Below are 27,731 nucleotides of genomic sequence, written 5' to 3'. Positions count from 1 at the left end.
GAATCGGTCATCGCAATCTCGGGCGTATAACGGGATCTGGACCGAACAGGGCGATGGCTCGGACAGAAAACCGAAACCGAATGAAGAAGCTGATCACGGAACACGGTTGTACCGCATCGAGCTGTCTTTAAGCGCGCGACAGAGACTGACGTCAGAGGAGCGTCTGTAATGTGTCTGATTCCCGTCACATACCGGTATTTAACTCATCCACGTGACCTGCATTCTCCGTGTTACATTTAAATCTGGACTTTAAGATGCACTGGTGTTTATTTCTCGTCTAGCACGATGGTTTGTGTACAACATCAGTGTGTGATGATCAGCGTATAGTCAGTATAATGGGATTTGAGGGCTGATTTCACATGTGTATATTAATGTAACCGCTGGTTGCTATATGTTGAGCGAGTTTAGGCTGGGGGTCAGTGTTGGTTCGGACACCCCAGCTGGACCCACAGGTCAGACCCAGAGCCTTCTCTCACAGTGAGGAACACGCGTTCTTACAGTAACATATCTGGTCTTTAACAATGTTCTCAAAACAGTAGCACAGAAACATTAATATCATTAATAGAACCCTTTAATATATATATATATATATATAATTCATAGAACCCTTAAAAAAAAAAAAAATGTTACTACTCGTTTCAGAAAGTTAAGAGACCATTCAAACGTAACATTCCCATTATGTTTGCAAAATTGTAATAAAGAATTCTCTTAACGACCATAAAACCATTTTTTTTAAACATTCAGAGAACATTGAGGTTTTCGTAGCGTAATGGGAACTTTAACGCACCGCTAGCCTATATTCAGTCAGCGGGGTCACTACACCAGTGCTGCGGAGCGGCGTGTGCTCGGCCATGCCGGTGTCGTGCTGCGGGGCGCTGGGGCCCGGCTCGTCCCCCAGGAGGAGCGTCCAGGGCCCGGCCGGGGTCAGGGCCTGTCTGGGCCAGCCGAGCGCTTCCGACGGGCTGAAGATGCTGCGCTCCTCCTTCAGTCTGGAGGGGGTGGAGGAGCGGGACGAGGAGCAGGAGGAGGACGGGGAGGACCAGCGGGACGGGGGGATCCCCTTCATCATCAACAGGGGGGGTCTGCCCGTGAACCCGGACACCTGGGAGCAGATGTGGCATCACGTGAGCCGCATACACCCGGATGGAGGAGCGCTGGGCGAGAGGATCCGGGGAACCAGCGACCTGCCCAAGGTACAGCTCTCACTGACACCAGAACACCTCAGAACACCTCAGAACAACTCAGAACACCTCAGAACACATCAGAACACCTCAGAACACATCAGAACACCTCAGAACACCTCAGAACACCTCAGAACACATCAGAACAACTCAGAACACATCAAAACACCTCAGAACACCTCAGAACACATCAGAACACATCAGAACACCTCAGAACACAACAGAACACCTCAGAACACCTCAGAACACACCAGAACAACTCAGAACACACCAGAACACACCAGAACACCTCAGAACACATCAGAACACATCAGAACACCTCAGAACACATCAGAACACCTCAGAACACACCAGAACAACTCAGAACACACCAGAACAACTCAGAACACACCAGAACACACCAGAACACCTCAGAACACATCAGAACACATCAGAACACCTCAGAACACATCAGAACACCTCAGAACACACCAGAACAACTCAGAACACACCAGAACACACCAGAACACCTCAGAACACATCAGAACAACTCAGAACACCTCAGAACAACTCAGAACACACCAGAACACACCAGAACACCTCAGAACACATCAGAACAACTCAGAACACATCAAAACACCTCAGAACACCTCAGAACACATCAGAACACATCAGAACACCTCAGAACACATCAGAACACCTCAGAACACATCAGAACAACTCAGAACACACCAGAACACACCAGAACAACTCAGAACACACCAGAACACATCAGAACAACTCAGAACACACCAGAACACACCAGAACAACTCAGAACACACCAGAACACACCAGAACACATCAGAACAACTCAGAACACACCAGAACACACCAGAACAACTCAGAACACACCAGAACACATCAGAACAACTCAGAACACACCAGAACACACCAGAACACATCAGAACAACTCAGAACACACCAGAACACACCAGAACAACTCAGAACACACCAGAACACACCAGAACAACTCAGAACACACCAGTACACCTCAGAACACATCAGAACACATCAGAACACCTCAGAACACATCAGAACACCTCAGAACACATCAGAACAACTCAGAACACACCAGAACACACCAGAACACACCAGAACACATCAGAACACCTCAGAACACATCAGAACAACTCAGAACACACCAGAACACACCAGAACACCTCAGAACACCTCAGAACAACTCAGAACACCTCAGAACACCTCAGAACACATCAGAACACCTCAGAACACCTCAGAACACATCAGAACACCTCAGAACACCTCAGAACACATCAGAACACCTCAGAACACCTCAGAACACCTCAGAACACATCAGAACAACTCAGAACACACCAGAACACACCAGAACAACTCAGAACACCTCAGAACACCTCAGAACACATCAGAACACCTCAGAACACATCAGAACACATCAGAACAACTCAGAACACACCAGAACACCTCAGAACACATCAGAACACCTCAGAACACCTCAGAACACACCAGAACACCTCAGAACACATCAGAACAACTCAGAACACCTCAGAACACATCAGAACACCTCAGAACACCTCAGAACACATCAGAACAACTCAGAACACACCAGAACACACCAGAACAACTCAGAACACCTCAGAACACCTCAGAACACATCAGAACACCTCAGAACACCTCAGAACACATCAGAACACATCAGAACAACTCAGAACACACCAGAACACCTCAGAACACCTCAGAACACATCAGAACACACCAGAACACACCAGAACAACTCAGAACACCTCAGAACACCTCAGAACACATCAGAACACCTCAGAACACCTCAGAACACCTCAGAACACCTCAGAACACCTCAGAACACATCAGAACAACTCAGAACACACCAGAACACATCAGAACACCTCAGAACACCGCACGGTGCTGGGATCCGCAACACACACGCGTAGGGATTGTGTTAAAAGAGGTAATTGTCTCACAGGAAAAAAGTAGGGCTGCACGATATTGAAGAAAAATGCGATGTGTGTTAACTCATTAAATAATCATTATTAAGATAATGCTTAAAGTGTGTAAAATAAACTTAAATTGTCTTAAAAAAAAAAAATTTGTATAACCTACATACGTGTTTTTGACATTCTTTTTTTTTGACAAGAAAACATCCCTACAGCTTCTGACCGTGGACAGCAGTGTTTTACTGTAGCATAAGAAGTGTAAACCACGGGCTTTAGGGTTCCAGGGGTTCAGGGAGGCAAAACACATAGACTCTGTGAACTATAGACTCTGTGAACTATAGACTCTGTGAACTATAGACTCTGTGAACTATAGACTCGTGAACTATAGACTCGTGAACTATAGACTCTGTGAACTATAGACTCTGTGAACTATAGACTCGTGAACTATAGACTCTGTGAACTATAGACTCTGTGAACTATAGACTCTGTGAACTATAGACTCGGTTAACTATAGACTCGGTGAACTATAGACTCGGTGAACTATAGACTCTGTGAACTATAGACTCGGTTAACTATAGACTCGTGAACTATAGACTCAGTGAACTATAGACTCAGTGAACTATAGACTCGGTAAACTATAGACTCTGTGAACTATAGACTCTGTGAACGTTAGACTCTGTGAACTATAGACTCTTTGAACTATAGACTCTGTGAACTATAGACTCGGTGAACTATAGACTCGGTGAACTATAGACTCGGTGAACTATAGACTCGGTGAACTATAGACTCTGTGAACTATAGACTCTGTGAACTATAGACTCTTTGAACTATAGACTCGGTGAACTATAGACTCGGTGAACTATAGACTCGGTGAACTATAGACTCGGTGAACTATAGACTCTGTGAACTATAGACTCGGTGAACTATAGACTCTGTGAACTATAGACTCTGAGAACTATAGACACTTTGAACTATAGACTCTGTGAACTATAGACTCTGTGAACTATAGACTCTTTGAACTATAGACTCTTTGAACTATAGACTCTTTGAACTATAGACTCGGTGAACTATAGACTCGGTGAACTTTAGACTCGGTGAACTATAGACTCTGTGAACTATAGACTCTGTGAACTATAGACTCTTTGAACTATAGACTCGGTGAACTATAGACTCTGTGAACTATAGACTCGGTTAACTATAGACTCGTGAACTATAGACTCAGTGAACTATAGACTCAGAGAACTATAGACTCGGTAAACTATAGACTCGGTGAACTATAGACTCTGTGAACTATAGACTCTGTGAACGTTAGACTCTGTGAACTATAGACTCTTTGAACTATAGACTCTGTGAACTATAGACTCGGTGAACTATAGACTCGGTGAACTATAGACTCGGTGAACTATAGACTCGGTGAACTTTAGACTCGGTGAACTATAGACTCGGTGAACTATAGACTCAGTGAACTATAGACTCTGTGAACTATAGACTCTGTGAACTATAGACTCTGTGAACTATAGACTCTGTGAACTATAGACTCTTTGAACTATAGACTCTTTGAACTATAGACTCGGTGAACTATAGACTCGGTGAACTATAGACTCTGTGAACTATAGACTCTGTGAACTATAGACTCGGTGAACTATAGACTCTGTGAACTATAGACTCTGAGAACTATAGACACTTTGAACTATAGACTCTGTGAACTATAGACTCTGTGAACTATAGACTCTTTGAACTATAGACTCTTTGAACTATAGACTCTTTGAACTATAGACTCGGTGAACTATAGACTCGGTGAACTTTAGACTCGGTGAACTATAGACTCGGTGAACTATAGACTCGGTGAACTATAGACTCTGTGAACTATAGACTCTGTGAACTATAGACTCTGTGAACTATAGACTCTTTGAACTATAGACTCTTTGAACTATAGACTCGGTGAACTATAGACTCGGTGAACTATAGACTCGGTGAACTATAGACTCGGTGAACTATAGACTCGGTGAACTATAGACTCGGTGAACTATAGACTCTGTGAACTATAGACTCTGAGAACTATAGACACTTTGAACTATAGACTCTGTGAACTATAGACTCGGTGAACTATAGACTCTGTGAACTATAGACTCTGTGAACTATAGACTCTTTGAACTATAGACTCTGTGAACTATAGACTCGGTGAACTATAGACTCGGTGAACTATAGACTCTGTGAACTATAGACTCGGTGAAGTCGCGACTCGCTTGTTTAGTTAAGTGCATTGTGATCTTTGAATGAATCGGTTGAAAAAAGGATTCAACTCACTCATTAAGACGGAGACTTGCCGCCACCTACTGGGGGTTTTAGTTTCACACTTAAACATTTGTCTAAGCTTTTTCATTTATTTCAATCATTTAAAATTTCTACATTCAAATGTTACGCTACATTTATGACATTAACCTCTTAGGGACTGTTCGTTCTTTATTTAAGGGGCCACCGGAGGAGTTTTGAGATCTATAGTCAAAATAGACTTGACCCTCCCTTAGCCAGCAATACATTTTTCTATGACCCTCTAAAATGATTGCAGAGCTGCCTACTCTCACGCTTTCGCCGTGTGACACACGGTTTTGCCTGTTTTCACACGCACTCACGCCACACATCACATTTCTCACGCAAAAAAGAAAAAACTCCCCGACCATAGATGGCGCTGATGAGCGTCACTGAACCCTATGCGCTGCACCCCGAACTTAGTAACAGAAGAAGAGATACAAGAAAGACGGCGGGGAAAACCGCGACGACTGGTGATGAGAATCTGTGCTCAGCTGAGAGATATTAGTAAATAAACCCGAACTTACCGAAATGTATGCCTCGGATCAATCAGTGTTTTTCAACCGCGGTAAGAAGTCAATAAAACAGGTAAATGGTAAATGTAAATGGACTGCAAAACAGGTCGGCTAGAACAATGTCACATAAGTTACATTTACATCAGGAAAGCAATTTAATGACCATTTATAGGCTGGAAAAATTAGCTAGAGTTTTGTTAAATATGTCCACTATATTAGGCTACATATATTTTTACTTATATCATTAAAATATTATTAAGTTGTTATTATAATAAAGAACGCATTATATTTTATTTAAGTTGTTATTTTTAACCTTTAATAAAAAACTAGGGCTCTCTATGTTTTCAGCATTAGTGATTTATTTGTTAACATGTATCTACTGTAACTAATAATTATTACCAAAATGAATCGATATTGAATCAAGATGTCAAGCAATAATAAATACAGTAACCTGCCAGCAATTGTAACCATGCAGCTAAACATTGTAACATGTTGTCAGTAAACTTAATAAAAATAAGTTACCAAATGTTTTGACAATCACAACTTATTGTGATGCAAGTTTTTTTTCTCCCACACACAGAAATGTGGGAGAAATTCCCTCCCCCCCCCACAAAAAAAAATCTCACTCCAAGCTAAACTCAAAAGTTGGCAGCTATGTGATTGTGAAAAACGGCATGACCCTCTCCGATAATTTATTGATTACTTCTGTACTGGTTTGCGCTTGGCAAAGATGTTCAGATATCTCTATGCCTAGACCTACACCAAACGTTCATTAAAAACAAATTGCCTTTTTCAAACTGGCGCAGCGCTGACTCGCGGTAGGTAGAAACTGCATGATTTGATTTGTTAAACATGAGGATTATCCGTCTGGCATGGCCGCTCGCTCTAACGTTAACCTAGATAATTGTTCGCTATTATTAGGCACATAGGCTAACCAAGTGTGCGGAGTGAGGAGCGCGCACTGCATGACATGGAGGCGCCGACGCGATTACTTGCATTTTCCTATCAACAGTGGAAACAACTTAAAATACTCAGTTTCTGGCCATACAGAAAATAATAATGCATTAGTCGCAATAGTTTTATTTGTGTAAACTCACAATAACAAGAAAACGTTTTGCTTTCGTAAAATAAAATAAAACAATCAGGGCGCGCTTTCATGGTCCGTGAACTGGAGCACGTCAAAAAATAAGCAGAAACATTGTAGGATATAGCCTACTAGCCTCACATATATGAGAAAAATATCTGTATAAAGCTTGATATGTCCACTAATAAATCCGTATGAAAGATGCATTTCTCTCTAGCGGAGATGTATGGAGACATGTTTGCAGTCGACACTGATTTAGAAAACATTAGTTTATTAATAAACAATTAAAATGCATAGTTATTTTTTAAGACATATTTATTATGTAAATTTTACTCCTCCCAGAAAATGCTACAAAAACTAAACGTGTGAGAGCGTGTTATAGGCTATATGTAATGTTATAGCCAGATTTCACGAGTTCACACTTACGAATGATCAGAGAGTAAAGGTTTATGCGTATTTGGCGTGCTGTCCGGGGGAGGGCTCCGAGCTCGGAAATTGGGCCCGAACCCAGAGTACTCCCCCCGTCTCTGGTTAGGAAGATAGCCATGCAAGTGTGAGGAGATGGGGTGGTGGAGGGATGCTGAAAACTGTCGAGGAATAAGGGTGAGTTGACTGTGAATATTTATAGGCTTTACTCATGCTGATTGAGTGGACCTGTTGATTACTGATTGATGACAGCTGGTTGGAGTTACTTGATTGCTTGATCATTAGAACGTGTTCCTCCCGAACCTTGTTAATAAAACATCATATGACGACGCTACTTGAACACGCATCACTGCAGCTGAGCATCTATTCATCAAGCCAACGTGCAAACTATCACAAATCAAAGTGAAAGTCGCAGACGCTTAACACACAACCAAATGAACCAAAATGATCTTACCAAGGCTGTTAGCCGCTCTCTCTTATTGCGGTCTTTGATTTTGACATTTTAGCTGATATAATGCAGCTCATATCTGTTGTTTTCGGTGACGTACACTCCATTAAATCTGCATATAGGGCGGGAATTGAAGATCGGATTTAAATCCATTTTGCAAAAACACATATGTGACTAAATGGAATCGTTTTGATAAATCAGAGAGCTATTCGATCTGAGAAACGCATGTAGTGGCCAGGTGTAAACAGCCCCTAGTGTTTGTGTTCAGACATGATAGCAGTCGTTTTATACTTGTGCTTATGCAATGATTTAATGTCTCCACGATCTGCTTTTGAAGAGATATGGTAGTATCGTGTTACAGCGCACATCTATCAGCTGCAGTTCTGGCGCCTCAGTCCCAATACTGTACATCTCGACGTACATTCACATCACATGTTAATGCAGCGTAGAGTTACACTCACAGCACACTTCACTTATTCGCAATCACAAAAGTTCATTATTTGCTCGTGCTTTAAAGCTTTGCCGGGTAAACTTTTCATTGGCATTCTGTTCTGACATGATGCACTCTTTGTCAAACAGCGCCAAACTGGACTTGATCTTTTCACATCTGATTTGTGTTGGGTCAGAGTGACCCATCTGCTAGCGATGGGGGGGCCGAGACTGAGAGAGCTACATGGAAAAATATGCACCAAACAAACCACTTTGCCAACAGCCATATCCCCCTGTAGCCCAAGACTGGTTTCCCACTGAAGCTAAGCGGGGCTGAACCCTGTTGGTACCTGGATGGGAAACCTCCTGGGAAAACCAGGTTGCTGCTGGTAGAGGGGTTAGTGAGGCCAGCAGGGGGCGCTCACACTGTGGTCTGTGTGGGTCCTAACGCCCCAGTGTAGCGACGTGGACACTATACTGTCAAAGAGCGCCGTCCTTCGGATGAGACGTTAAACCGAGGTCCTGACTCTTTAGTCATTAAAAATCCCAGGATGTCCTTCGGAAAAGAGTAGGGGTGTAACCCCGGTGTCCTGGCCAAATATGCCCAGTGGCCTCTGTCCATCATGGCCTCCTAATCATTTCCATACAGATTGTCTTCATCAGTATCTCCTCTCCACCAGTAAGCTGGTGTGTGGTGGGCGTTCTGGCGCAATATGGCTGCCGTCGCATCATCAGGTGGAGCTGCACATTGGTGGTGGTTGAGGAGATTCCCCCTTCTATGTAAAGCGCTTTGAGTGTTGAGAAAAGCGCTATATAAATGTAATTAATTATTATTATTATTATTACTTTGAAATTTAGCTGTTTTCATGAATACAAAAGTTGGGTGACCCTCCCCCAGACTAAAAAATGTTGCGTGACCCTCCCCTCAACAAAGAATAAAAAGAGATGACCCTCCCCTATTTTCCTCCGGTGGTCCATCCCATAAATACCGAACGGTCCCTTAACATAATGTATGCCATTATAATTTGGTGTGTAAATCCATACATGACATTTCTGATCTGCATTAAACAGAATGTGTAAAATCCAAAGATGGATTTTATTGATAGGCTACTGATTTCACTGTATTAGTAATAATAGCCATACACAGTGTCTTTGTATTCTGATTAAATGTATTGATTACATTTAAGAAATCTGACATAATATGACAGATATGACAATAAATGACTCCGTTATTTCAGGGTTTTGATTTTCACTCAACTGAGAGAACACATCCTGCATTTCAATGTATTATAATGATGAAATTGATTGAAATTACTGATGAATATGGACAAATGTAATTACTGTTAAACTTTGAATGTAGGCTGGCATGGTATAATTTTTATTAGAATCTAACCACCAAAACATTTTTTTTTTGTCATTTGTAGCATAGGTAGCCAGGTTCCAAACATAAACTTAAGTCCTGCTCTACTTATAGCCTAATACTCCAAATGTAGCTTGGCGCTCGGGAGTAATGCCGATGAATGATTTAATCAAGTCCTCGATATTCAGTTGTTCAACGATGTTTGCGTGAACAGTGTCAGATGATGAGGTAATCTCTTCTGAGACATGCTGCTCCTCAACCAAGAGGACGTTTGAGGGTCGAGAAACTTCTCTCAGAAGAAGCAATAGAAACAGGAAGGCATAGGCAGAGTTTTAGCAGTTTTTCTGCTTCTGCAAATAGAGATCTGGTTTGAGAAGGAAGTCTGGAGATAAACTGTGTGCACAGTTTCACACAGAGCAGAATACATCTCCTAACATCTGTAGCTGAAGTTTCAGCCGTTCCACATCAACATCTGTGGGAAGATGGAGAGACTGCAAGTCCAGTGTTGAAGAAGATTTTCCATTTGCCACATTTAGAACAGTCTGCTCTCTGAATGCTGCGACTTTCATTCCATCCTGGTCGAATCTTCTACTTAGTTCGGAAAAAAAGCAGATCCACTGCTTAAAAAATCCTGTTCTCCATCTCAGTTTATAATTGACCTATGGCTAAGCCACGCCCCCTCCACGCACTCGGACAAACGGTCAACATTCGGTGACGGGCGCTATGGCAGCAGTCACAGTAGGAGACATTTCACAGGAGGCAATTGATGATTTCTGGAGACAGAAAGATTATATATCATCTCGAAGTCACCAAAAGGGCCTTAACTATGCATTGGAGGGTTATATTAATAATTTTCTTGTTGAAAAGGTCGATGAAAAGCTTCAGCTCCAGGCAAAAATGTACAGGTCAGTGTAAACGTGATAAACCGCAAAAATAATAAAATAAAATAAAAACACAAAGTTCCCCAGTTGTTTTGGTAGAAAGTTGTCTAAAATGTAATTTTAAACTTAAACCGTTTGACCATTTTAAACTTAAAATGACAAGAAAAAAACATATAAAAACTAATGAAAACTGACTAACTGCAATGCATTTCAATGGACGTGGAAGAATGTCCGAGTGTATTGGGTTAGCTATGCGCACTGTTATTGGCTCACCGCGTTTGGGGGCGTGGCTAGCCATACGTCAATTAACTGGCGGCAGTGCCTCTGTCTCAGTAGTATGGCGATAGCGAGCTGGAGTCCTACGTATTCTGGACTCTTCATCTTCAGGCATTTTCATACCGTTTTTTGTAGCACAGTCTTTCACTTGGTTGATCATTTCTGCCACTGTGCTGTCAACTCTCAAGGCCTTTAATCTCTCCATCAGCAGATTCACACACTCTGTGGCTCCAAGAGCGGTTGTCTTTTTACCCTGCAGGCTCTTTGCCACTGCTTCACATGGCTCAAATAGTGCTTGACAGCAAAGAAGACTGAAGAAAGTTTTGCCTTTTAGTGCTTGCTTGTAAAGTCCATGTATTTTGGCTCTTGTGTCTCCTCTTAATCCTTTGTCCTCCTTCAAAGTTTTGAGTGTAGTCAGTATCACTGGGTATGAGGAACAACAGCGCTGAATCGCTTTAGTTCGCGCACACCATCTCGTTGGGCATACGCCCAAAAGGTTGACGATGACGTCTTCAAACGTCTTCGATTCAAAGAGCTGTTTGCGCTTTGCTGACTCTTTAATAAGAACAGCAACACCCTAGACAAAGTTTAAGCCTTCTGCTATAAGACTTACTTCACATGCAACTTCCTGAAGTACGAGATCCAAAGAATGATTGCGGGGATTACAACGATTGTGGGCTTACTTCTCTCTGTCGTGCCTGAACACCAGACAAGTGCCTGACATGTTACTACCACCATCAACAGTGCCCCTGAAGACGACAGATAGGAATGTTCAGTCTCATAAACGGGTCTTTCACACACCTGAACAGTGTCTCCGCAGTGGTGTCAGGGCAGGTATAAAATCCTACAAAACCACAATGTGACTCAAGGTTACTGTCAACATACTGAAGACCACAAGAAAACTGCTCTGAAGTGCTGATGTGTGTTGTACAATCCGCTATCAGTCCGAAGGAATCACAGTCTGAGGCACGAGCAGTGTTGGGTAAGTTACTCAAAAAAAGTAATTCATTACAAATTACTAATTACTGCTCTAAAATTGTAATTTGATTACATTACTGATTACTGCATGTAAAAAGTAATCAGATGACTAATTACTTTACTTTCAAGTTACATTGAAAACCTATTAAACCTACAAGAATACACTACAAAGTGAAACTCAGTTCTTTCCGTAATTTAATATTGACTGAAAAATATTACAGAAATATGAAAACAGCCACTTGACTTAAAGATCCAATGCATTTCTAGAACTTAACATTCTTAACATAAACTTGCCTGTAGTCTTTTTAAATGTCTACAGTATGTCTTATCTACAACATTCCTTGCTGCGTGTAACGTGCACTGTATGTGTGTCTAGCTTGTACTCATGTGTTGTGTGCATTAAAGACAGGAAAAAATACTTTAAATTGAAAACACTTGAAAACAGTATTTATGGTGCAGCGTTTTGCATGGCGTCCCCACTGCGTATACCTACACAATACAAAGTGACCGTTCGAAAGGGAACTACTTGTTACTATCGTAAACTCAGTTCCCTAAGATAGCCGGCCGCACCATAGTAACCTGGAGAGTTGTCGCTTCAGTCGTTCTATAATGGCGAATTCGCGGGGCTATTATAGGCTAAGGCCACGCCCCCGGGGGTGCCATTGGGTGTGCAGTTGCTGCAGCACGCCTGCGAGCGATTCAGATGCTCAATGTGCTAGCTGCGCAGCTGCAAATGCGTTTTACATATAAGCTTCAGTAAATCGAGGAAAGAGATATAATAGCCCCGCAAATATTTTTTCTTAACAATACATTTGTAACGCAAGTAACTTCATTTTATTGACATCAGTAACTGTAATCAAATTACATTTATTTTAAATTTAATGAGTTACATTACTGCGTTGTCACGAAAAGTAATTAGAATACAGTAACGTTACTGTTACTTTGTAACGCGTTATACCCAACTCTTGGCACGAGATATAATTTTTCTCTGAACAGCATGCGCAGACTGGGAAATAATCTCGTTCTGGACTGTGTCGCTCATCCAGTTGTCTCTTCTCATCACCCACTCTCTTTCCTTCGGCAGATTGTATGTCCGTTCCATCATTAACTCATACAGCACACTGTCCCGAGTGGTGTCACCTCTAAAAGGCAGACCTTTTTTTTCTTAAGAATGCAATAGAATGAAACAAAATCTCCAGGATGTTCCTAGCCGTTGTCTGCTCTTTAGCTGCAATATCAGACAAAATCGCGCTTATTGGCGTTTGCTTTAATCCTTTAATGCTTTAAACAAAAGAGTACATTTTGTAAATTTCGATCTATGTTGACTTTAGCGTACCGATCTCTGTTTCATTAGCGATCTCTGTTTCATTAGCGATCTCTGTTGACTTTAGCGATCTCTGTTGACTTTAGCAATCTCTGTTTCATTAGAGATCTCTGTTGACTTTAGCGATCTCTGTTTCATTAGCGATCTCTGTTTCATTAGCGATCTCTGTTTCATTAGCGATCTCTGTTGACTTTAGCGATCTCTGTTTCATTAGCGATCTCTGTTGACTTTAGCGATCTCTGTTTCATTAGCGATCTCTGTTTCATTAGCGATCTCTGTTTCATTAGCGATCTCTGTTTCATTAGCGATCTCTGTTTCATTAGCGATCTCTGTTTCATTAGCGATCTCTGTTGACTTTAGCGATCTCTGTTTCATTAGAGATCTCTGTTGACTTTAGCGATCTCTGTTTCATTAGCGATCTCTGTTTCATTAGCGATCTCTGTTTCATTAGCGATCTCTGTTTCATTAGCGATCTCTGTTTCATTAGCGATCTCTGTTTCATTAGCGATCTCTGTTGACTTTAGCGATCTCTGTTGACTTTAGCGATCTCTGTTTCATTAGCGATCTCTGTTTCATTAGCGATCTCTGTTTCATTAGCGATCTCTGTTGACTTTAGCGATCTCTGTTGACTTTAGCGATCTCTGTTTCATTAGCGATCTCTGTTTCATTAGAGATCTCTGTTGACTTTAGCGATCTCTGTTTCATTAGCGATCTCTGTTTCATTAGCGATCTCTGTTGACTTTAGCGATCTCTGTTTCATTAGCGATCTCTGTTTCATTAGAGATCTCTGTTGACTTTAGCGATCTCTGTTTCATTAGCGATCACCGCAGAGATATGGAGATCTTAATGCGGCTCCATCAGTAAATTGGTCAATTGAACCCATTTTCAATGGACCAAAACCAAATGTGAGTCACTTTGCACACAGCTGATGCTTTTTTTTTTTTTTTAAAGAGGAATATCAGAACAACAAAAAAATTTGAAACTAGAAATGTATCTTGTTTTTTTCTATCAACACACTTGCTTAGAATATACCTGTGTGAGTGCCAATAATATTTATTTTCCAAATTTTGCATGCATGTAACTGAAGAAGTATTAAAGATATCTAAGAAAGCTTAAATTACTTTAGTTAAACATCACATGTGTGTTTTATTGCTGAAGTAAGAGTGTTGAAGTTTCTTCCTCTGTGGTGTAGAACAGCAGCACTGAGAGGTTTGTCTGAGCGGCGCCCTCTACTGTACAGACTTGAATCTGTGTTTCCTGAGGATTATTCACTTCACTTTTGCTGTGAAGTGGTCTTTACAATTGACACAAATATATATTTGTGTGTGTGTGTTTTTTATTTATTTATTTTATGAAAAAACAAACAAGCAAAGTCAGCCCATGGGATGCAAAGGTAATGCAAACGTAATGTAACGCATTACTTTCTTTTCATTAAAAAGGTGGTGATGGTGATGATGGTGATGATGATGATGATGGTGATGATGGTGATGATGATGATGGTGATGGTGATGATGATGATGATGGTGATGATGGTGATGATGATGATGGTGATGGTGATGATTGCTCTTCTGTGTCTGCAGATTCCAGTACCAAGTGTGCCTACACTCCCGGCCAGCATCAGTGTTCCTCAGCGCCTGGAAGCCGTTCAGAGATACATCAGGGACTTGCAGTATCCTTTCACTCCAGCAGATCTTCCTCCTACTCACAGTGAAGAGAGTTTGTGCTTAAAACAAAAACAAATATCTGTCGACGGGCTCCGAAAAATCTACTTAATTCAACATTTATTTCTCGGACCCCATTGGCAGATATTTGTTCTTGTTTAAAGCTCAAACTCCACTTGAACTCATCAAGTTCATTTTGATTTTTCTTTTCAGAAAAGTTTCTTTTCGATCATGTTGAATATTGTTTTTGACTCTTAATATGGGTTATTCTCTGTAAACTCTGGTGACTTTCTATAGCACATTGTTTGTGTTATGTGCTTAACATTGTCTGTCAGATACAATCACACTGGAACACAGTTCTTTGAGATCAAGAAGAGCAGACCGCTCACAGCGTAAGTCCAGTCCACACATCCGCTCGCTTCTTGTAGAACATCATCGTGAGTTACAAGCAGAGTCGTGCCGCTGGCCTGCAGCTTCAGGAGCCGTTCAGATAAAAACGTACTTTTTAACAATATCTGAAGTTGAATTTCAGTAGCACAAAGAATGCAGCATTGTAATTTAAGTTTAAGTAGAAATAAAATGGAATAATATTCCAAATAAAATCAAATTTTCTGAATGTATTAACCATACACATACTCATTATTAATGATTAATGTTTGAGATGCCACCCATAGACGTTCGTGTTTAATTATATTTAAGTCAAGTCAGTACCTGAAACAAATAAGCTTTTTCAATAAACCTGGAAGAACATGTCAATTTGTAGAATAATTGACACAATACATTATATAATCAGTAGATTAAAACAATTTTGACCTGATAATAATCAATCTGGTGGCGGTTTCAATGACTGTTTGTCACGATCCACACACAGGAAACGGGTAGATCCAAAATGCAGTATTTAATAGGGTAATCCGTAAATCATTATCCAGTCCAAGCGAAGGTCAAATCCAAAAGGCAATCCAACACAAGAAACAAGCAATAACAGAACCAGGTGGACCAGACATCCGAAGTGGTGTGATACATAAGAAGGACTCCGTAACAAACACTAAAACAGACAGGGTATATGTACACAGAGCCTAACAATGATGATGGGGAACAGCTGAGTACAATGAACAGTGATGGGTGCAGACAAGGATCGTGGGAAATGTAGTTCATAATGTAAATGACACAGTGGGGAAGGAGGACCTCTAGTGGACACCCGGGATACACAAATCAGACACTGTCTGTGACACTGTTGATTGTTTTGACAGTGTTGAACGTAGTGTAGAGAAATATGTCTAAGTCAAAACAAATGTACTATATGTATCAGGGCATAATTAGTCAACAATAATGATGTAATTATGTTTTGTTGAAAAAGCTCTGAGCTGAAGACAGGAAGTAGCAGAGGACAATATGGCTTTAGTAATGGCATCAGATAGAGAAAATCTTATTTCACTATGACAATGATAGAAGCAGTCCCATACAGCTAATTGTAAATGAGCCAGTTAGACGATATTTCATTATAATACTAATGATTTTCTGAATGGTTTGTGAGCAGATTACTGCAATCATCAGATGCTTTTACTATAGTTGATTACTTGCATTCAGACTCGTATTGCATTATTACCTACAATTTGTTCCTCAGATTAATGGACATTGCCAAGGAAATGACAAGAGAATCTCTACCAATCAAATGTTTGGAAGCCGTTATCCTCGGAATGTATCCTTCCCTTTGGAAATCAGTGAAACCTGGATTGAATATATTAACATTATTAACATGGAAGCATGTACACTGAAAACGACAGAGGACCTAATACAGAGCCTTGTGGCACTCCGTGGTCCATACTTCATTCTTCACTCTTTCACACAAACAAAGTGGTAGCAACCATAGGATCTAAACCACCTTAATGCTTGTCCACAAATCATTATATAACTTGCCCAAGGGAAGGACATGATCTTTTGTGTCAAAGGATGTAAAATATATTAGTACTAGAAGAGAGATGCAACCACCGTCAGATGATAAGAGCAACTTGTAACTCTGACAAGCACAGTCTTTTTACTATGGCCTAAATCCTGATTTAAACTCTGAGGCCTGGTTTCACAGACAGGGCTTAGATTAAGCCCGGATTAGGCCTTAGTTCAATTAGGACATTCAAGTAGCTTTTTATAAATGTGCCTCAAAAACACTACTGGTGTGCATCTTGAGATAATAGTGCATATTTTAAGACATGTCAGTGCAAGTTGGTTTCAGACAAACATGCATTTTAGTCTTAGACTTGGCTTAAGCCTGGTCTGGGAAACCGGGGGTATATTTCTAGCATAAATGGAGGATTTGAGATCGGTCTATGAATATTTTATGCTGCTGGATGCTGAAAATAAATTCAGAATCTAGTTTAGTCTTCCGGTCATGTTCTAAACACTTTAATGACGGAACGAGGGATGTAGGCAACAAGAGGATGGAGTAATGATGCTGACAATTCAGCTGATCACAGGAATAAGTTACATTGGACTGCAGTAGGCCTATATATTCATACAGAAAACAGCTGTTTTAAATTGTAATAATAATTTAAAATTTTTACTGTATTTTTGATCAAATAAGCATTGGCTAGTAGACGAGACTCTTTCAACAACATAAAACATCTTAATTATTCCAATGAAATATTTCCTTAATTAATCACCTTTGCCCAGTGGTGTATGCACAGATGCATCATGCATTTATAAAAAAGATTTCATTTCATGAATGTTTCCCTGTGTGTTGAATATAACCCTTAACGCCGCTGGCCTGTCAGTTACCTCACCAACAGCATGCCGAGCGTCGAGCGGTTTCCTCTCAGCTTTAAAACACAGTTCTCAGGGAGTCATTTCCGGCACATAGTGCTGGGCGTCCACAGCGGGGGCCGCTTCGGGGCTCTGGGCATCAGCCGGCGCCAGGACCTGATGTACAAGCCGCTGGAGTTCCGGACGCTCAGCGACCTCCTGCAGGAGTTCCAGGCGGCCTACCGGGGCTACTGGCACACGCTGTGCAAGGTCAAGATCGGCCATTACGTGTCACATGACCCCCACAGCGTGGAGCAGATCGAGTGGAAGCATTCGGTGCTGGACGTGGACAAGCTGTCCAACGCAGAGCTGAGGAAAGAGCTGGAGAGACACACCCGGGACATGAGGCTGAAGGTACGGACGGGGCGCTTACAGTTAATAAAGAATGATAATATATTTATTTAAACTTTGGAACATAACATTTAAAAAAGTTATTATACTAAATCTGCACATGTCAAGAACATGGAACTTTCAAAAGAAAATTGTAATGCTAAAAACCATCCATAACAGAAATAAGCAGTTCTTGTCATTCTTCATGGTCCAGGATCCTATTGTCTTCTAGTAGTCCAAGGTTTGGAATCCCGATCTTAATAATATTGCTGCTTTATAAGCCCAAAAATGGAACAAAATACATGCAGGGCATTTCACTTTCATAATGCATAATTCCTCAACTGAATAAAGTAGTATATGTGATTGTCGCACTTTCGAAACAACCTTTTGTAAAGTGGGGCGACAAAGATTGCGTCAAATTGAAAAAACTCTCAACACATTTTAACATTATTGTTGCAATATTATTGCCTTCTTTCATTTATTTGTCCTGACAGCAAAAATATAAGTGATTATTATAGCCATAGTCATTTAGGCAAAAACATAGTTTGGAACATAGTTTTATGATGTACTTGCTTATTATGTTAATTTTGTTATTTCTAATAAGAAGCCCCCCCCCCCCCCCCCCCCAAAAAAAAAGAAAAGAAAGAACTGTAAGATAAAAAGTAAGATAATAAGATAATTGTTTTATTCCCTGGTGGAAACAAGCTTCCGTATTGCCTAGAATGAATGAGAGTGTGTGTCTTGACCAGCCTAACCTGTTGAGAAGCAAATGTTTGATGCTTGTACTGTAAAACATTTCTGTACAAAACTTACTGGCAATTTTGGTAAGTACCGTAAATCACCAACTACAATTGTACTGTAAAAACAGCACAACAAGAGCAACTGTGAATTTACAGTTCTTTACAGTATGTTACTGTAATAACACAATGTACTTTAACAAACATCTGCACTTTAACCCTATAAAGACACACGTCCTCTAATGATCAACATGATCTCAACACTCAGTGTCCTCCAGTGCTTCTGTCTCTGATTGAGAGTTTACACTCTTTTATCAGCGCGTCTTCCTGTCAAATACAGTGTTGGGGGAAATGCATTACAAGTAACTTGAGTTATGTAATCAGATTACTTTTTCAATTAACTAGTAAAGTAATGCATTACTTTTAAAATTTACAACAAAATATCTTAGTTACTTTTTCAAATAAAAGTAGTTTTCCCATTTATTGACTGACAGCTCTCTTGTCCTCATGTTGAGACAAATCAAAGTGCAGAGGCGTTGTGTGTGTGTGTGTGTGTGTGTATTCCTCAAAATGAATAAAATCAGTGAATGCAGAATCAGAATACTATGCAAACCTCCAAATAACTAAATATGTTAAATAAAACATAATTTTTTATGCATTTAATCTCACTTTATGCTTCTGAGCTTCGATGACTCAGTTAAATAAGCAGAAGTGACTGTAGATAGATAGATAGAAAGGTTTGCTGGTTTGCTCTCCTCTACTGTACACATGTCCTTCAGCCGGAGGATTATTATTCACTTTTGCTGTGAACGGGTCTTTACATTTGCCCAGAAATAGAACGTTTGTGTTATAAAAAAACAAGCCCAGCCCAGGTGGGAAAGTAACTCGAAAGTAAGGTAACGCATTACTTTTCTAAAAAAGTAACTGCAAGTAATGCAATTAGTAACTTTTTAAGGGAGTAACGCAATATTGTAATGCATTACTTTTAAAAGTAACTTTCCCCAACACTGGTCAAATCTGACCTGATTTTATCAAGTAAAAGCAATAATAACTTTGATTTTGTTCATAATATTTCGTCTGGACTGAAGCAGGTTTACTTGATTATTCAGGCACTATTTTATAGAAAAATCCTGAGTCTCAAATATGATCATCAGGCTTTTGAGGAAGGTTTATTTGTTCATCTCTCAATCATCATTGCATTTGATTATATGATTTAAAACTACAGAGCTTTGATCATAAAACTAAGCATTTTAATTTCATCTTACTAAGACATATTATTGGCAGATGGTGATATTTATATGCATTTTATGTCAGTATCTGTTATAAAGAATTGATTTACATTACAAGCATCAGAATTGTATTTATTTCCTGACCAAATATCAGCCTCTGCACCAAACTGCATATTTCTGCTCAGTTTAAGCCTCTGAATAAAATTAAGCCATTATTCTCACTAAATCATAAATGCCTAATGTATCAAAATGATACTTGACACATTTTTGTATTAGTTTCAATAATCTGTTCCATTTCCTCTGATGTTGCTGTGCTGCAGATCGGTAAAGCCGCTCCTCCGTCGCCCCCTAGAGACCGGAGGAAGGATGTGGGATCTCCTCTGAGGAACCCGGGCAGCCCGATGCGCAAGAGCCAGAGCGACAGACGGTACCTGCAGATCATTCACTGCTCCCCATCAGAAGCACTCGCTGTTCTAACACTAGGTGGCGCTGTTTCCACAGGCCGTCGGTGGAGAAGAGAGCGGGGCCCGCGGCGGATCTGAACGGATACCAGATCAGGGTGTGAGAGATTCGACATGAAGAGGATCGTGTGCTCCTCAAACCATCACAGACACTGCATCATATTTATATTCATTTCACGTTTAATCTGTAAATACAGTGCACTTAACCTTTACCTCTATAGTAGACTAATGTACAGGCTAGTCTGTAGTGCCTTTGACCAGAAAACAATGATTCTCTTCCTGGTTTTCCAGCACAAATATCTAAACATCCTTAAATCAAGATACATTTACTGGAGAAGCAAAATGACTGAAGATATTAAGTCTATACATTTTTTTCTAAATGAAGTGAGTTTGTGCTTAAAAAAAGAATAATGATTTGGCAGTGAGGTTTTTTTTCTGACTGCAATGGCAGATATTTGTTCTTCTTTGAAGCAGAAACTCACTTAGTTTAACAGAAAACAAGACTTGATTTTGCTTCTCCAGAAAGTGTTTAGATATTTGTGCTGAAAACTGAGGAAGATCATCATTATTTTGCAATGATATGATAATATGAGCATGTAAATCAGCAGACAGGGTTCAGGGGTTCTTCAGTGAATGCAGCACTCGCCCCTTTGGGTTTTTAGCTTTTATATATTTTTTAACTCTTGAAAGACTTGCTCCGTTACACATTACAAGTAACATTTGAAGTCAACATGAAACGACTAAATTCACGCTGCTCTTATCAAGAATGTTTCATCAGTGTACAATATGCTAGAGAAATAAATGTTTGTCTTCATAATCGTTCATCAAAATGTAATTGTCTCCTGACACACACACACAAACACACAGTCTCCTGTTTTCTGTTAAACAAGGCATTGACCTGGAGAAATAATGAGTTGTGGATGTGAAGATCGTTTCATGTTGACTTTGTTTGAGCGCCACTCTGTTTCATGAGATGAGATTCTCCTACAGAACATGCACACACAATAACTCACATACACACACACACACACACACACACACACACACACACACACACACACACACACACACACACACACACACACACACACAGACACACACTCAGACACACACACACACACACACTATGGGCCCTATTTTAACGATCTGAAACTCAAGTGTCAAAGCGCAAGTAACTTTGTGGGCGGATCCCGGCGCTGTTGCTATTTTCCCGGCGGGATAAACGACTCTTGCGCCGGCGCAAATCTAAAATGTGTTGGTCTGAAGTAGCTTCATTATTCATAGGTGTGGTTTGGGCGTAACGTAAAATAAACCAATCAGAGCGTCCTCTCACATTCCCTTTAAGAGCCGGCGCGCTTGTTCCACGGCGGATCGCTATTATAACGGCGGATTGCTATTATAACGGCGGATCGCTATTATAACGGCGGGTTTGCCGGCGCACGCCAGGAGCGGTTCACAGCCGAGGAAACCGACGTTCTCGTCAGGGCCGTAAAACACAGAGAAGTGACATTGGGGATGATGGAGAAACACACAAATTAGCTTCGGTTAAACAGGCGTATAATTTGGGTAGTAAATGTGTAGCCTAATCTAGATGTTTTGTTTTTTAATCTAGATAGATCTTTTCACATCTTCACGGGCACAACAATGATTTCCCTCGTGTTAATATTTTTCCTTGTAATAATGTATGATTAGCAAAAATGAAAACTGCTGCGTCTGTTTATATTAGAGAATCAAAGTGGATGCGCGTTAACACACTACATTATGGCCAAGCACGTGCCCTTAAAATACCATATCACTAACGCGCAACGCGCCACTGTCTTTAGACTGTTTTTTCCTGGTCAGTGGCGCAATTGCTTTCTAAAACTGCAGAATAGCACCAGGGAATGTTTGCGCCAGAACACGCTCCTCTTTTCACTGAACCGCCCCCGCGAGCGCAAGTTCATTCCCTAATTTACCGACGTGCGTCTGTGGAGGGAAAAGTCCGCTGTGCGCGGGTGCAAAATAGGAATGACACATGCGTCGGTGTTCAAAGTCAATTGCGCTGGGTGCAAGATAGGGCCCTCAGTCTCTCTCACTCACACACACACACACACACACACACAGACACACGCACTCGCACACACGCACTAACTCTCACTCACACACACACACACACACACACACACACATTGAAGCCAAATGTACATCTGATGATGCTGGTGCTGTTAAATCTTCCCGTCGTCTGTCTCACGTTCTCATGATGCATCAGAAACGTCTCGGGTTACGACTGTAACCCGTGTTCCCTGAGAAGGGAACGAGACGCTGCATCGAAGACGACACTTTGGGGAACGCCTCCAGCGTAACAGCGTCTGAAGCACGTGTGGAACTAGAGTTGCGTCATGATGGCGTTCATGGAATCTACAAATGGGAGCCGGCACACAACGGAGTCAGCTTCTGATAGGTCGAAGCAAGTCGTTCTCAGGCACTCAGGAGGTGTGCCAAACGGACACAGTGTCTCTTTCCCTTCTCAGGGAACAAGGGGTACAGTCGTAACCCGAGACATTCCCGTTAGAGGGAACTCGCGCTGCGTCGAAGACGACTTTGGGGAACGAAATACCCACTGCGCCAACTAGTGCCTGTCCTGGTGTGAAGCTTGTCGGGCACAGATCAGGACGAGAGGCCTTGAGAACCCGGCGTGGAGGGCAGATCCAAGCTGTAATATCTAATGAAGGTTTCACAGACCTCTCGAAGTTAAACCCCCAATAGCAGGGCTTTAGAGGACGCCACTCCTGTAGCCGAGTGGGCTCTAATCAGGAGAGGCGAGGGCATACTGCATGCCTCATACGCTGAAGAATAAGCCTTTGCCATCCTCCTGCTAATAGTCTGCTTAGAGACAGGGGAACCCTTCTTAGGAGACCCAAAGCACACAAGCAGCTGGTCTGACTATCTCCAACCCGAGGATCTGTGTACGTAGGCCTCTAGGGACCGAACAGGGCATAGAAGGTGAGGCTTTTTTTGATCAGCTGAAACATGCGGTGGAGGATGAAAGGCCTGACGGATAACAGACCGTGCCACATTCGATGGCACCTTGGGCACGTAGCCCGACCTGGGGTGGAGAATGGCCTTTATGCTCCCAGGAGCGAAGTCTAGGCAAGAGGGTGCAACAGATAGAGCCTGCAGGTCCACAACTCTTTTAAGGGACATAATAGCTAGCAGGAAGGCCACTTTGAAAGACAGAAACTTCTCCGACACTTTGGAGACCATGTTACTTTGATCATGCGGACCGGGTTTGCCAGGAGACCCAGCACTGCCTGAAAGTGTTTAACAGTGATGGCTTGGCCTAGTCTGATGTTGGTGACTGTTGTCAAGGTAGTCTCTATACGAGCTGGAGACAGCTGTGCCTGCATCGCAGTTGAGTCCCACACTACCCCAGGAATGCAGTTCTCTGTTGGGGAGACTGAACTCTACTTGACATTGAGTCTCAACCCAAGCATATGGGGTACATCTCGGTGTCGATCCGCCATATCCTCCGACTCGGCTTGGATGAGCCAGTCGTCGATATAGGTGAGTATGCGAATGCCCTGAAGCCTCAGTGGAGCTAGAGCTGGATCCATACATTTCATGAAGGTGTGAGGGTATAACGCTAGGCCGAATGGAAGAACCTGGTATTGGTACACTTTTTCCCTGAAAGCGAACCTCAGGAACTTCCTGTGTTGAGGAAGGATCGATATGGAAATACGAGTCCTTGAGATCTATTGTGATTAACCGGACCGGTCACCGGACCTGATCTGACTCACAATGATATAGTTCACATTTCGAACCTTAATCTCCTCAGCGAACGATTAAGCACTCTATAATGGGTCGCAGCCCTCCATCCTTCTTGGGAACTATGAAGTCTCCCTCTCCCAAGGAGGAATACACTCATCCGACCCTGCTCGGGATTGACAGCCATGTGCACCACCCCGCTGAACCTCGGTGGACGTGTAGCCTCTTTCCACCGTACACAGGACCCACTGAGATATATTGTGAAGACTCCTCCAGGCTTCTGTCGCTTCCTGCTTTTCAGATGGCTACTCGATATTTATTCTCAATAGATATAATGCTTTGCACAGTATGGGACAAACAACACCAAATAAGACTGACAAGAGCAAAACAGAACGCTTGCTGAAGAGCAGAAGGCTAACACTGTTGTGTGTTGGCTCTCCTTTGTAGCTTCCGTGTACGCGTCACATGTGACGTCATGGCGCAACACCAATCGAGATTGGACTAGTTCCACACGTGCTTCAGACGCTGTCACGCTGGAGGCGTTCCCCAAAGTGTCGTCCCTCGAAAGGGAACACTTCCTGCCTCATGATTAATTACCTGCGTGTGATTAACAGATGTTTCGTCACACCACTGGAATGTCATTCATACACTTTTGTGACACTTGAAATTGAAATGTACAATAAATTCTTTTGTTAAATGAAATGTTGTTTATGTCAAGTGTGACATGATGATACGCTGATGATTTACAGTGTCAGACGAGAACTCGCAAAATAATAAAAACTAAAATAAGTGTATACATCACAAAATAGTAAACTGCTCATAATTATGTATGTTTAAAGTTTTGTATATTTCATGTTTAGAGATAACATGTCACTGGATAACAACTACTTTGTTATTGTCACGGTCACCACCTCCTCACTACATTTCCCGAGACCACCCTTGCGGAGTCTCGTCCCGTCGAATGATCTGATTCAAAACGAAAACAAATATTCTCTGTTTAAGTAATTTGTATAAAACCAACAAGATATCCAGTTTCTCTAACGCTTGCTCATTAGTTTTAATGTGACCACACGCGCAAAAGATATTGACATGCAAATTGTCCATGGTTCGCGCGAACGCGCTCATTACCTCAAAAACAAAGCGGCAAACTTCATCAGTCCTCTGCTGTTCGTCGAGTTTGGAAGACATGCTGTGAGATTATTGGATTTACATCAGAAGAAGAAGAACGCAATTTGAAGACAAGAACGATTTTAAGGTAAGAAATAATTCTGAATTATATTAGTGTTATTGTTGCATAAACTTCACATTGCCATTGAACTGTTGCTCGATGCTTCAGTGAATGTTCTCTGCACGCGCTGTGAGTTTGAGTCAGTCGCACGACGTGCGTTTGATAAGCAAAATGCACCAAACATGATTAGGTTTCATGGTTTTTACTCCAATCTGATTTTATAACGTCATATCGATTGTAAACATTTGAAGTAACATATGATAATCAATATATTCTTCTCTAGTGTAGTGTTCCTTTTTAACTATGCCTGCTATACTATTGTTATTGTTATTATTATTTTATGCAGCCCGTCACGTATATGCCTACAAGGCACAACAAACCTGGTGTTCATTATATATATATAATATATGTGTATGTGTATTTTGTAAATTTTAAAAAGCTATTTTAAGCAGAACAAATCTAAAATGTATTCCCAAAATCGTGCAGCCCTAATTTCTCTTGATATCAGCATGTTCACAGCTTTTTTTATTATTTTTTTTTTTAGGTACCAGTCCTGCTGACTTCAACATGAGCATGAGGAGGTAAAGTGAAAAATCAAACACCTTGGAAATGATAGGTATGTACTATGTTTCAGGAATGGCACAAAGGTGTGTGACTGGTTAAGTCTCTGTCTTTAGTTTAGTGTGTTAAATAATGTGCTTTTTTTGCCATTTGTTGTTTATCTTTGGATTATGTTGTGTTGTAAATAAATCCAAACAATCAAAAAGCCATTATTTTTAAAATCTCCTCATTCTTTGTGCAAGGTTCCTCATAATGATAGTGCCTGAGAGCCCCTAATAGGGCCATTATGGGAGGGTCTTTGTCTCTCTCAGGTGTGAAACACTCAATATTCATGGGTGGTTTACGCCTACGGGACCTTACGGCTATAGGTCCCCTGCCATAGTGGCCAAGCAGGACTCTCACGGAAAGGCCACGAAGGCCGATCCGTCCTGGCCGCGAGAAATGCAGGCTCCGCCCTGGCCACCCGAACTGCTGTCTCCTCCCTGGCCGCACGAACGGCAGTCGCCACCGGAACAACCGACTCTGCCCTGTCCGTCAGCACAGCCTGCTCCGCCCTGGTCTCCCATGCTGCCGGCACCACCCTGGAGTCTGCATACCCTGCTCACCCTCCGGATGAAGACTATATCTAGACTCCATCTACAGCGCGAGGACGTGCCTACCGGGAGGGAGGGAGGGGGGGGGGGGGGGGGGTACTGTCACGGTCACCAGCTAGTCACCACCTCCTCACTACATTTCCCATCATCCTCCCTGGCCCTCACCTGCATGCACTTCCCAATCACAGAGATCACTGTCACCTGTCACCAATCTTCACTGATCATCATCCAGCACTATATAACTCTTCCCACTGCAGTTCACCATTGTCTGGTCTCATCATTCCCTCAAAGAACACTTACCTGACTCCTAACAATAAACTATTTAGGTGCTGTCCGTCAACAGTGTGATATCTGTGTCCATGATCAAAATACCAGATGAATAATCTGAAAAACAAGATTATTCAAGGATATGACGTCATTGACAAGTAATGAAATAATACAGATCACTTTACTGGTGTAAATGGTGGATTTCTCTTGATTTAACATTGTTGGAAACATTTGGGATAATGCAACATACACACATTAACTAAATTATGTTTTATTAACAAAGTTTGGGGGGGAGCACATTCAGTTAATCAACACAATTAACAAGATAAGAAGTATATATACAGCAGAAGTCTCTGTTCGTTGACAGTTTATCAGAATATGGTTCGCCCATTTTGCTACTATGTCGCAACTCCTGCTCTTCCTGTCCGATGACGAGACCAACTTCCTTCTGTAACTCAGCCGCAATCTGCCGGCCCTAGGACCACTCCTTCTCCGCCCGGCATCGGACCAGAGCCCCCGGCTTTTCCACACGGCCGCCGCCCTGCCCGAACAGGTATACACTCACCAAGACGTCGGGGACAACCCTTGCCTCCACTGGCGAGACAACCAACTTCCTCCCCAGTGTCCTCCTCTTCCTTCCCTATCGTTCGGCCATCCCAATGATTCCACCTATCGGGAAGTGAACAGTAGTAGTATTGAGGCAAGCTCTGATCAATTCTGACATGCAGTTCTCTCTCTGTTCCATTACCTGCTGTTCCCCCGGTCAGGATTCCTGTTTCGCCGCCTTCTGTATCCTCTGTGTCGGTATCTGTTGCTGCACCAACTTCTGCAGTAGCCCTGTGTGTTTTCCCGGCCACCCCTGTCACCACTAAGTCCCGGACTGTTTCCCCCAGGACCTCTCCTCATGTGTCTCCATCCAAGTCTTCCCGGATTCCTCGCCCTAAGCCCTCTTCCCGTATTCCGAA

The 27,731-nt window shown here is 41.8% G+C and overlaps 1 protein-coding gene across 2 annotated transcripts; it reads left to right on the top strand.

The window, feature by feature from the left end:
• The first annotated feature begins 17 nt into the window (after positions 1-17).
• Positions 18-25,132, top strand: vash1 (vasohibin 1). 2 transcript variants are annotated; one of them, XM_079633169.1, is made up of 8 exons: positions 18-194; positions 745-1,193; positions 14,740-14,828; positions 15,156-15,212; positions 16,445-16,519; positions 17,589-17,970; positions 20,233-20,339; positions 20,414-25,132. In XM_079633169.1, the coding sequence occupies exons 2-8, from the start codon at positions 852-854 to the stop codon at positions 20,475-20,477; spliced, it is 1,116 nt and encodes a 371-aa protein (XP_079489295.1). In that variant the 5' UTR covers positions 18-194; positions 745-851; the 3' UTR covers positions 20,478-25,132. The 2 variants fall into 2 exon arrangements, with proteins under 2 accessions (XP_079489295.1, XP_079489294.1); XM_079633168.1 differs by having other exon boundaries at positions 18-1,193.
• The last annotated feature ends 2,599 nt before the right edge of the window (positions 25,133-27,731 follow it).

The sequence above is a fragment of the Phoxinus phoxinus genome (genome assembly GCF_949152265.1).
Source record: "Phoxinus phoxinus genome assembly, chromosome: 13".
Classification (NCBI taxonomy): Eukaryota; Metazoa; Chordata; class Actinopteri; order Cypriniformes; family Leuciscidae; genus Phoxinus; species Phoxinus phoxinus.
This window is presented reverse-complemented; position numbering and strand designations above follow the sequence as displayed.